General features: G+C 41.3%; 1 protein-coding gene across 5 annotated transcripts in view; it reads right to left on the bottom strand.

The window, feature by feature from the left end:
• LOC137377726 (kelch-like protein 4) overlaps positions 1-12,626 on the bottom strand; it is a 415,621-nt gene that overhangs the window by 108,568 nt on the left and 294,427 nt on the right. For all 5 annotated transcript variants that reach the window (XM_068047695.1, XM_068047698.1, XM_068047696.1 and 2 more), the window contains one exon: positions 731-904. In XM_068047695.1, the coding sequence (XP_067903796.1) occupies positions 731-904 (174 nt within the window). The remainder of the gene's footprint in view (positions 1-730; positions 905-12,626) is intronic.

The raw sequence follows: 12,626 nt of genomic DNA, 5'->3' as shown, positions 1-12,626 counted from the left end.
TTCATTGTTGATTTATTAAAAATTACAAAATAAAGCCACATTAATTTCCTTTTCTCCAGGGTAATTCTAAAACCACAGATGCAATCTTGTCATTGACCTGAGCAATACTTACTTTGTTAAAAGTGGTTCTTGATGGCAAGATACATTGGTATTTTATTCAATAGCATGACACACAAATAGGTGCTGCGTGCTGAATAACTAAATCCCACAATCTGGATGCTTTCTTTCCACAATATTATGCTTCTTCCTTTCCTGTTTGTTTTACACATCTCTTTTACACATGCTGATAGAAATTCCTGATGTCAAGGGGCTAAATTGGTATCTTATTTAACAGCATGACATATAAAATATATCCCACCAGATGAATATTTGAATTCTAATATTCTTGTTGGCAGTGTTGCAAATTGAATAGTAACTTGTCAACCATATCAGTCCAGATGACCCTTCAGATTTTTCATGTCCATTTTAATAGGCTTTGAATGCACTTGAGTCTGCACAGGCTTCTGAGTTGATATGAGACAGTATAGTAAAACTCCTAATAAGTTGATAGACCTGTCTTTATCCAAATATGTCATCATTAGGTAGTTTGGTAAAATAGTTCAAAGTGTGCCATTTTGTTTTTTATCAATTGAACAGCACTGATAATTCCATGTGACTACAAGAGAAACATACTTCACTGACCCTGATTGTACAAGTCCTATGATACACTGAAATATACGGTGAACTTTACCGATGGGCAGGAATTTTGTGATCCCCAGCAATCAGGAGAACATCACACAGTTGTTTGTGCTGGAGGTAGTTCTCCATTTTCCGAAATGTTTGCTCTGCATGGTTCATTGACTGGAAGAACTCATCTGAACTACCAGAACTCATCCTGTTAGAAGAACAGCTGTTCAAAGGCAACCTGTGGACAAATGAAAAGAAAGCAGATTTGTTAATGAAGCATTGGAAGCCAAACCTGCAATCATGAATGCATTTTCACTTAAAGCTTGCTTCTAACAGATGCTGTGGAAATCAGTACTTAGTCAGTCTCTTTTAATATAACACAAATTAACAAGACACTGTAGCATTTTGGATCTCTTTTGGGTTGAACAACACAAAGTTGGTTAAGCAGCAAATCAGTTTTTAAGCAGAACTGATGAAGACCAGCATTTACGAGTTGTTTGAAGTCTTAACATCAGCCGCGTCACATTTTTACTCTTAAGTCTGCAGAAGTTATTTTTTAAAATTAAGTAGAACTGCCATGAGAAAGGTTGTACTATTATGCTTGGGAAAAGCAAGTTATTGTTGGGCTCTGGATACTTCATTAACATTACAACATTAGTAAAATACTAAGAGCCCACCCTTCATTGAAATTAGCTTATCCAGATAGTATGCTGTATTCTCTACCTCTTTATAGATTGGGCCTAGTTTTCAAATGGCTAATATTCCTGCAGATGAACTAGAATTAATAGTTTTTAAAAATGTAATTAAGAAAGCTAGCAAGCATTAAGCATGATAATGTTAAGAGCTGAATTCCATTGATCACATAAAGATCAATGAGGGAACACGTGGCAAATTGCTGACCTTTGGGCTTAAAGGGTTAATTTCAGGAGCGGTTGCATAAACTTAGCTTGTATTCCCTTGAGGTTAGAAGGTTGAGGAGTTATCTAATTGAAGTGTTTAAAATGAAAGAGATTTGAAAGGGTAGATTCAGAGAAGCTCAGAACTAGAAAGGATCTTTTAGAAGGAAAGTGAAAATGCCCTCTAGTTCTGATCTTAAAATTAGAGCTAAACCAAACCAGGAAGCACTTTTACAAACAAAAGGGAGTGGAAATCTGGAACTCACTCCTCCAAAAGGTTGTGAATGCTGAGTTAACTGATATTTTCAAAACTGAGATTGATGGATTTTTATTTGGTAAGGTTATTGAGGGATGCAGAGAAAAGGTGGTGAAATGAAATTGAGGCACTGATTAGCCATAATATAATTGAATGGGGCAACAGGATCGAGGGGCTGAATAGTCTATTCTTTTTTCTATATTTCAAAGTTCATAGCACTGTTATAGAAAATAGCAAAAAGTACCAATTCTCTCAGATTGATTTTCTAATATTTGTTAAAAATAAGTCATTTATACAAATAGAAGGTGTTGAATGTAACACAAAAGAAGCATTCCTGTCTAAGATTTAGCTTGGTAATCACTGAACAATGTTAGAGCTCATTTTGCTTCTTTTTTCGTAACAATTGTTCTGTAAAATTGGGGACTTGGCAGGAAACAAGTCATCAATTTAAATACAAATGTTCTATGTGCTTTGTTCAAACATGTGTTTGATTGGCCTTTTAATTCAACAGGCAGTTATTTAAATTTAACATGGACCCAATAATTCTTTCAAAGCTTATTTGTCAGCCCAATTTTTTTTCAAATCATAGAGTCTATCTGGAAACTCCAAGGAGAATTAATTAAACCAGATAACATTTATGGTTGATCAGAAAAAGAGGGTCCTTGTGTGTGATAATTAATTACAAAATACAGTTTTCCATATAAATTCTCCACTATTTATTATTTTCTATTACATGGAGTTATCTAAGCTTAGCACTTACTAAAATATGCCATATTACTGCTATTATTTGCTTATTCTATTGCTAGATAATAAATTTGTTTTAAAGTTAAACCCTATAAAATATCCAGTGAAGTAATGTTCTGTCATATTCTGAAGATGTGTCTAAAACACATTCTACAGTGAATGATTTCAACTATTAAGTCATAGAGTCATAGAGTTATACAGCACAGAAATAGGCCCTTTGGCCCATCTTGTCTGTGCCAGCCATCAAGCACCTATCTATTCTCGTCCCATTTTCCAGCACTCGGCCCATAGCCTTGTATGCTGTGGCGTTTCAAGTGCTCATCTAAATACTTCTTAAATGTTGTGCGTGTTCCTGCCTCTACCATCACTTCAGGCAGTGCGTTGCAGATTCTAACCACTCTCTGGGTGGAAATTTTTTTCCTCAAATCCCCTCTAAACCTCCTGCCCCTTACCTTAAATCTATGCCCCCTGGTTATTGACCCCTCTGCTAAAGGAAAAAGTCTCTTCCTATCTAACCTATCAATGCCCCTCATAATTTTGTATACCTCAATCATGTCCCCCGTCATCCTTCTCTGTCCTAAGGAAAACAACCCTAGCCTTTTCAGTCTCTCTTCATAGCTGAAATGCTCCAGCCCAGGCAACATCCTGGTGAATCTCCTCTGCACCCTCTCCAGTGTAATCACATCCTTCCTATAGTGTGGTGCCTAGAACTGTACACAGTACTCTAGCTGTGGCCTAACTAGTGTTTTATACAGCTCCATTATAACTTCCCTGCTCTTGTATTCTATGCCTCGACTAATAAAGGCAAATATCCCATATTGCTTCCTAACCACCTTATCTACCTGTGCTGCTGCCTTCAGTGATCTATGGACAAGTGCACCAAGGTCCCTCCGACCTTCTGTACTTCCTAGGGTCCTACCATCCATTGTATATTCCCCTGCCTTGGTAGTCCTCCCAAAATGCATCACCTCACACTCCTCAGGATTAAATTCCATTTGCCACTGCTCCACCCATCTTACTAGCCCATCTATATCGTCCTGTAATCTAAGGCTTTCCTCCTCGCTATTTACGACACCACCAATTTTCGTGTCATCTGCGAACTTACATATCATACCTCCTATATTCACATCTAAATCATTAATGTACACTACAAACAGCAAGGGTCCCAGCACTGATCCCTGCGGTACACCACTGGTCACAGGCTTCCACTCACAAAAACAACCCTCAACCATTACCCTCTGTTTCCTGTCACCAAGCCAATTTTGGATCCAATTTGCCAAATTGCCCTGGATCCCATGGGCTCTTACCTTCTTAACCAATCTCCCATGCGGGACCTTATCAAAAGCCTTACTGGGCGGCACAGTGGCGCAGTGGTTAGCACCGCAGCCTCACAGCTCCAGTGACCCGGGTTCAATTCTGGGTACTGCCTGTGTGGAGTTTGCAAGTTCTCCCTATGTCTGCGTGGGTTTCCTCCGGGTGCTCCGGTTTCCTCCCACATGCCAAAGACTTGCAGGTTGATAAGTAAATTGGCCATTAGCAATTGCCCCTAGTATAGGTAGGTGATAGGGAAATATAGGGACAGGTGGGGATGTGGTAGGAATATGGAATTAGTGTAGGATTAGTATAAATGCGTGGTTGATGGTCGGCACAGACTCGGTGGGCCGAAGGGCCTGTTACAGTGCTGTATCACTAAACTAAACTAAACTAAACTGAAGTCCATGTAGACTACATCAACTGCCTAAGTGATGGGACATTTACTACAAGAAGATAATGCCTGAAATGGAATAAAAAGTCTTGATAATATCTTATTGACTTCAATTGTATGCAATTCCTGATCCAAGCATCTGATTTAAATACAATATCTGCCTCTATAAAATATGCAATTATCCTTGTTCAGTAATGCAGTGTTTTGTTCATACAGGATTTTACTCCAGAATATAAATAAGGACTTAAAATTTTGAAATACGTCCATCACATTTGCAAAGTCTTCTAATCCAGTCATATTTCCCAGGAACCGAAGAACACTCAATGATTATTCACTTACTTCATTGGTTTTCATCACATCACTCACAAACTTCTTCATATATTTGGCCTTACCATAAACAATATCACAGAAATCCACTAATTTTTTTTTTTAACTTCAGAATGTACATTGTAATATGTCATTTATACATAATTCTGATCTAACAGTGGAATTGCAGCAGACGAAATGAAATGCCATTCACTCCAGTTTTGTACAATGCCCGATTCATGTACAACACTCCTCATAATTAACATTTTCATTGCTTCCCATACTCAATATGATTAGGGTATTGCAAACCTTCATCCAGAAGCACTGGAGAAATCTAAATCACTTTATTTATCGTTTCTAGAACTCCTGATGACAGTATAAAATAGCTGGACCGAATAGTTGTGTGTTTATCACAATTCATCTGTATTGTCAACTTAATTTATAGGGATTCTGTGCTTCTATTTTATGCTTACATCCTGTAACCATTTTCAGCAGTTAATTTGTCATGGTTAACCAAAGTTAGAAATCCTCATTATAGCACAAGACGGAAATTTTAGTCATTTAAGTTGTCAGCACTATGTTTTCTTTTTATAAATGAATATAAACAATAGGAGCTTACACAATGTGAGAACAGTGGGACAGCAATCATTTATATCTTGCCATCATTTCTCCCCAAAGCTTCAATTATCCAATATCCAATGTGATTGGCTGTGAACTCAGGTTTTGGCTATTTTCTTAATTAATGTTGACATGTAGAAAATCAATTCAACAAACCTACAATTTAGTAACAACAATCAATGTTTCAGCTTTAAAAGTGAATGGTGTACTATCCCATCTCCACACATGCACACACTTTTAAAAACAGGAAACTGAACATTGCAAGCAAACAGAACCGTTAACAATATCAGTTAACCTGGCAGCCAGGAAGAGAAGTTGGGTGGTCAACGGTTTAGTGGGAAGAGAGTCGAGGGAGCAGGAGGTGGGTTTCCAGGACAAGATGAGCCTGGTGAGGGCATGATGGGAAATAGGAGAAACTAGAGAACAATGTGAGTTTGGGGCTAAGACATGGGGGAACTTTACTGAAAGTTTGGCCCAGTGGGATAAAGGGAGTGACATGGCAGAAGCAACTGATCAGATGGTCTCAATCTTAGTGATAAAGAAATCCATGAGATCCTCTCACTTGCTATTAGAGGTGATGGAGGAAGAGACAGGGGACTCGGGATTAAGATGGCTTTTTGCAGGACAGGAAAGGGGCCAGGGGTTATCTTTGCATTCCAGAATGATCCTGAAATAGTGAATAGCTTTGGTATACAGGGGCAGGAGCTGAATGCGCTTTTATGTGGTTCATTCAGACATGGTGGTGAATGGATATGGCAGATAACTGCGCCTCTTGGACTTAAGGAAATGGAGTTGTGTGCAGGGGACTACGAGGGTGTGAAAGAATAATGATTTTAATGGGGACTAGGGAATCAAAGGTGGAGGTGAGGCCATAGTTAAGCAGATTGGTAGCTTCAGAAATGTCATGGTTAATGGCAGACCAAAGGTGAGACAGTTGGAATTTTGAAAGTGCAGTTGTAAATGAATTAGAGCAGAGCTTTTTCCAGGGGCAGGTTCTGAAGGAAGCAGGGCTGGCAGGGGAAGGGCAATGAATGTGGAAAGTTAAACAAGGAAGGTCAAGATGGCAAGGTCAAGGAGGTGGCCGCGAATATGGCTTGGGGAGTTTAGATGGAAGGGGAAATTAAGGAAGGAGAAGAGGGCAGTGAACTCAGAAGAGAGAAGGCATGATGAACAGAGTTCAAGGTTGAAATCCCCAAGGATGAGTAGTCACTTGGTGCAGAGGCTGAGGGAGGAAAGCAGTAAATATATCTTTGAGAAAAGTTTTATGGTACTTGGGTAGGCGGTAGAGAAAAAGGATTTTAAATGACAGTGGAGAGGGATGGAATAAGGAGAATGTTCAAGGATGAGAAAGTGTCAGAGGAGGAAGGGGACATATCCAGGTGTCTTATCTCCACTGTGATGGTCTAGGTGGGGTAAGAGGTGGAAGGTATAGTCAGGCAGGGAAGCTTCTGTTAGAGGAAAGATGTCATCATCCCTGATCCAGGTTTCCATCAGGGCCATGATGTTGATGCAATCATCCACAATATGCTCATGGATGGCAAAGGCCTTGTTCACAAGTGAATGAACATTCTGGCAGGAGATGTGTAGAGGGGCGGGAGAGCTGATCTGCTGGCAGAGTTCACAGGGTTAGAACTGGGAGGGGTGTGTTGGAAAGGGAGGATATTGGCAAGATTAGCCCCCAGCAAGCACACTGCAGGTGCGGGGGGAATGTATAGGTTGCCAGGAGAGGAGGATGAGGTATTTGGGGTTGTTGCTCGTAAGGAGGCAGTGCCGAGTGCACTGTGATTTTCATACTGTAAATATATTTTTATGCATTTAAAATTCTGCAAATTTAAATTGACTTTAATTACTGCTAGTGTTCTCTCAACAGAAGTCCTGGTGGCCTCAGCCTGCATAAAACAGTCTTTGCACTATTTCCCAATTTATGTTAAATTAATATTGGGGCTGAAAACTAATACTGATTCTGCAAATAACCTCCATTGGTCAATTGCTTTTAAACAAGCAAGATGATGAAATGATTGCATTAAATCTCTTGTACATCTGCCTGATTTTTAAAAAGAAATATATCATCTTATTTATGCAAACATTGCAGTAACAATCTTGGGAGGATCTTAGTGTAGCTAACTTGAAGTGTTGCGATCTAACAGATCACCACCTATATTCACTGCCAAAATGAGAAAGTAAATTATACAGCAGTTTTGTGTCTATTCCTTTGACCATCTTATGGACATTCTTTGAATTTAATATTGAAGTTTATGTCATTCCACAATTTGGATGTCCATGAGTGCATCAGCAATCTTTTCGTAACATGGATTTTATGATATTGTTTTTTACTGCTTGGCTTGCACGATGTATGTGCTAGGTTATAAAAAAGAACTCCTTATATTTTGCATTGGTCTGTATGAAGTATTTAGTGTAAAGTAATGTAATGATTCAGACAACTTACATATAACTGATTAATCTACCCTTCATCTGGTTAAACCTTCAGTGTATGTTACCAAGGCCAGAATTTAACGGTGAGGCAGTGGCCCCAGCCATCAGCTTAAAAATCGGGGGGGGTGGGGGGGGGGGGGGGGCAGGGGTGGTGCCAGCCCGCCTCTGCCGGGCCTGGAAGCCACACGGCTATTTTGTGTGGCCCAAACCGTTAATTGGCTTCAGTCGGGGCTTTGGCCACTCTGAGGTGAGATGTCCCACCTCCAAAAGCTGCTGGCCAATCAGAGAGCCGGCGGCTCTTCAGTCTCAGTATCGCTACCGGAAGCTGTGACCACTGCCGGACTGCACCTAGCAAGAACAGATTGATGGATGCCAGCCTCCAAAAGGGAAGTGGGGGTCAGGCCTTGCCAGGAAAAATTGGCTAGACCCCCACAAAGGTGGAATCGGAGTCTAGGGTAGGGGGTTGTTTTGGGAGGGGAGGGGGCCATGCTGCTGAGGGGCCCCTCCATGGGGTGCAGGGTACACGAGCAGGAGGGCACCCCGCCACTGCCCCCCCCCCACAGCCCACAAGGAGGTGACCACATATTACTAGGCAACCTCCTCAGGTGTTGACGTTCTCAACTGCCGCTGGTAAAATACCAACAGCGGGAATAAGAGGCCCTTAAGTGGCCATTAATTAGTACTGGTAAAATGGCAGTGGGGACGGGTAGGCAAAGAGCACAAACCCCTCACCTGCCACACCATTTTATGCCCCCCCCCCCCCCCATCTCCTAGCCCGCTCCCGGTGGGGGTGTGGGCGCCAAATTCCGGCCCAAGTATATTGTTCATACAAGCTGTTGACATTTTAACCTGTGCATTATCTGTCCTCACTGACAGTGTGCAGCATGATATTCTATCTGGAAGACCTCTGGCCTTTGATTCAAACGTGGTCCAGAACACCCCTGTTAATTCCTGCAGGAGTCCTTGTATTCACGAGCCAAGGAGCCAAGGACGACAACCGGTAGATTTAGAATGACATAATCAGACTAGTTGGAGCCTAAGTATGCCCTTTTCCTCCCAAGAATATTAGGATCTCATAAAATAGTGCAAGTGAGCTATTGCAGCTCCAAATTATTTACTGCATATCGACAGGGAATATTCCAAAAACTGTCAATCATCCAAACCAATGTTGGCACTCTTCTGAATCTTAGTGCTAAACTGTACATTGTAAAAGCTTGGGGGAAGTGATAAAAATTATAAATACACAGTACCTATTTGCTTTTCATTTCTTTTTGTAAACTCAGAATAATTAGCAGCTTCTATTTCTAAATCACAGTTGCAATTAGCAGAGCAGAACTGCCAGTATATATTAGATTATATATACATCTTTCACATTTTCATAAGCATTTTAATTTGCTGCTGAATTTTCCAGCCTGTCCTAATTGACAACTATTTTTAGCAGTTCTTTCTCTACAGTGGGGTGAAATTATAGGTTTCTTTCCCTATGAATCAGCTGAATAGAACATTTTGCAGCACAGATGGGGAGATTGAAAGATTGGCAGAACAGGAGAGCTTTTCCCAATCCATTCTATCTCCCCTTCTCGCTCCCCACCCCCATTGTTAATAAAACAACTTTCAATACCATGAAGGTTTGGTGTGTTTTCTGTCAGTGCAGAAATTAAGTGTTGTCCACTTGGGTTACTTTTGTATATTATTACATACAATGTTAAATTCATTTTAAAAGCAAACAAGATACTACACTGCCTTGAGGCAAATATACTTCAAGATTTTACACTGCTAATACACCTCTCTTGAGAAACTGTGTGGAGCCCTGGTGGGAGTGATGTTTGTTTCTCTACCCCAATGCAGGCAATCATCCAAGTGTCCTTTGCAGGCTGACGAGTAAATTGCACTCTAACAAAGCTGTTGCAGTTGAATTAAGAAGAGGATGAGTGGAAATGTTGCCCCTCGATGCAAGATTGATTAGGAAGGATTCTGTAGTAGTCGTGCTTTCCAAGTTGAAGCTAAGAGCTTCTTTAATTTCCTGCTTCTTATGTTATGCAAACTGGCTGTGCAGTACTGAGATATGGATAGGAAAAGCTGTAATATTACAGCTTTTGGAGTTTCTTTCTTTCTTTCTTTTGGGCCTCCTTATCTCGAGAGACAATGGATACGCGCCTGGAGGTGGTCAGTGGTTTGTGAAGCAGCGCCTGGAGTGGCTATAAAGGCCAATTCTGGAGTGACAGGCTCTTCCACAGGTGCTGCAGAGAAATTTGTTTGTTGGGGCTGTTGCACAGTTGGCTCTCCCCTTGCGCCTCTGTCTTTTTTCCTGCCAACTACTAAGTCTCTTCGACTCGCCACAATTTAGCCCTGTCTTTATGGCTGCCCGCCAGCTCTGGCGAATGCTGGCAACTGACTCCCACGACTTGTGATCAATGTCACACGATTTCATGTCGCGTTTGCAGACGTCTTTATAACGGAGACATGGACGGCCGATGGGTCTGATACCAGTGGCGAGCTCGCTGTACAATGTGTCTTTGGGGATCCTGCCATCTTCCATGCGGCTCACATGGCCAAGCTGTAATATTACAGCTTTTGGAGTAGTGCTTGTTAATGGTATAAAAATGAATATCTGGCATGCTGTTGGGGTATAATTGATCATAGCCACCAGGTGACATAAAGAGATACATTCGGACTGCATGGGGTAAGTCATAGTTATCTTGGAATAATGTTTGTAGCTTGAGTACAATCTGTCTAGGTGTGCTAGAATGAAAGTAATAAATCTTGATACAGAAAGTACTACAAATGCTAATCAGTCTATTGAGTTATACAACCAGTATTTTCATATATAATATAAAATAAAAACAGAAAGTGCTAGAAATACTCAGCAGGTCAGGCATTATCTGTGGAGAGAGAAGCAGAGTTAACGTTTCAGGTCTGTGACCTTTCATCGGAACTGGCAAAGGTTAGAAAAGAATTAGGCTTTAAGCGAGTGAAGAGGAGGGGCGTTTGGTGGGGAAGAGAACAAAGGGGAAGGTGTGTAATAGGGCAGTGGGCAGGAGAAATTAAATAACAAAGCTGTCATGGGGCAAAGGCAAAGAGCATGTTAATGCTTGTGATGAAAGACAAGCATTAGTCCAGAGAGAGTGTTAATGGCAAAGTAATGAGCAACGCTGAATAAACAGGTTAAAAAATAAAATAAAAAAACATAAAAGAAACATATAAAAAAGGCCCTGAAATTGTTGAACTCAAGTTTGAGTCCACGAGGCTGTAGAGTGCCTAATTGAAAGATCAGGTGCTGCTCCTCGAGCTTGCGTTGATGTTCACTGGAAAGCTTCAACAGGCCAAGGCCCGAAATGTGGGCATGAGAGCAGGGGGGGTGTGTTGAAATGGCAAGTAACTGGAAGCTTGGGGTCATGTTTTCGAACTGAGTGGAGGTGTTCTGCAAAGCGATCACCCAATCTGCATTTGGTCTCTCCAATGTAGAGGAGACCACATTGTGAGCAGTGAATACAGTATACTAAATTGAAGGAAGTACAAGTAAATTGCTGCTTCACCTGGAAGGAGTGTTTGGGGCCTTGGATGGTGAGGAGAGAGGAGGTAAAAGGGCAGGTACTACACCTCCTGTGATTGCATGGGTAGGTGCCATGGGAAGGGGACGAGGTGTCAGGGATGATGGAGGAGTGGACCAACATGTCGCAGAGGGAATGATTGCTTTGGAATGCTGACAGGGGAAGGAGAGGGGAAGATGTGTTTGGTGGTGGTATCACACTGGAGGTGGCAGAAATGGCAGAGGATGATCCTTTGGATGTGGAGGCTGGTGGGGTGGAAAGTGAGGACAAGGGGAAATCTGTCATGATTCTGGGAGGGAGGGGAAGGGGTGAGGGCAGAAGTGCGGGAAATAGGTCAGACACAGTTGAGGGCCCTGTCAACCACAGTAGGGGGAATCCTCGGTTGAAGAAAAAGGAAGACATGTCAGAAGCGCTGTTGTGTAAGGTTGCATCATCAAAGCAGATGCATCGGAGACGGAGAAACTGGGAGAATGGGATGGAGTCCTTACAGGAAACAGCATGTGAGGAAGTGTAGTCAAGGTAGCCTTGGGAGTTGGTGGGCTTGTAATGAGTATTTGTAGAATTATTAGTATTTTCATATCTTGCCTTGTGTTGTTTTGCATTTTAAATTATTAATAAATTCAATCACATAATGTATCATTTATTTTGATGGTCACTGGGTAACAGTTACTATTATATTAAAATGTCATCTCTCTCTCTCTCTCTCTCTCTCATTTCCAGAAGTAGTGACACACTCTGATGTTCCAAATAACAATGTAATCAAAAACCCATGCACAACGTTCCCCAACCTACGCTATCCCATAATATTGTCACTAATCACACGTTCAAACATTCGGCCAGTCAAAACTGAGAGTGAGAAAGTGGGAGTAGGTTTTTGCTGCAGCTGTAGGTCCACTGAGACTTGGCTGGCATTGCCTAGCTTATTTCACTTCTGAGTCTCAACATCCAATGAGGAAAAAGTCTGTTTTGAATTATTCTGGCGCAAATGAAATTGATGCACTTGAGTAAAATTTTTTCAAATGTTTAAATGTCCTTTAGGAAAGGAAATTTGCCATCCTTACCTGGTCTGGCCTATATGGGACTCCAGACCCACAGCAAAGTAGTTCACTCACAAATGGCCTAGCAAGCCACTCAATTCAAGGGCAATTAGGGATGGGTAATAAATGCTGGCCGAGCAAGCGATGCCTACATCCCACAAAAAACGAATTTTTAAAAAATGATGAATATCCACTTATTGCAAGTAAAGCCATTACTGAAATTCAAAACAGCCAACTATGACTGGATACCATGCCATGAATCACCTGATAGGTGCAGAAAGAGATGCCTCGGGTGAGTTAAAGAAATAGGAAATAGAATCCCGCTACAGAGCTACTGCAGATAATTCTTTAAAGGAAGTGGGAAGGACTGACATTGACATCTATAATTAAGATAGCATGAATATTATGATTTGA

The sequence above is a fragment of the Heterodontus francisci genome, chromosome 15 (assembly GCF_036365525.1).
Source record: "Heterodontus francisci isolate sHetFra1 chromosome 15, sHetFra1.hap1, whole genome shotgun sequence".
NCBI classification, from domain to species: Eukaryota; Metazoa; Chordata; class Chondrichthyes; order Heterodontiformes; family Heterodontidae; genus Heterodontus; species Heterodontus francisci.
The sequence above is the reverse complement of the archived record's forward strand: the minus strand, read 5'-3'. Positions and strand labels throughout refer to the sequence as shown.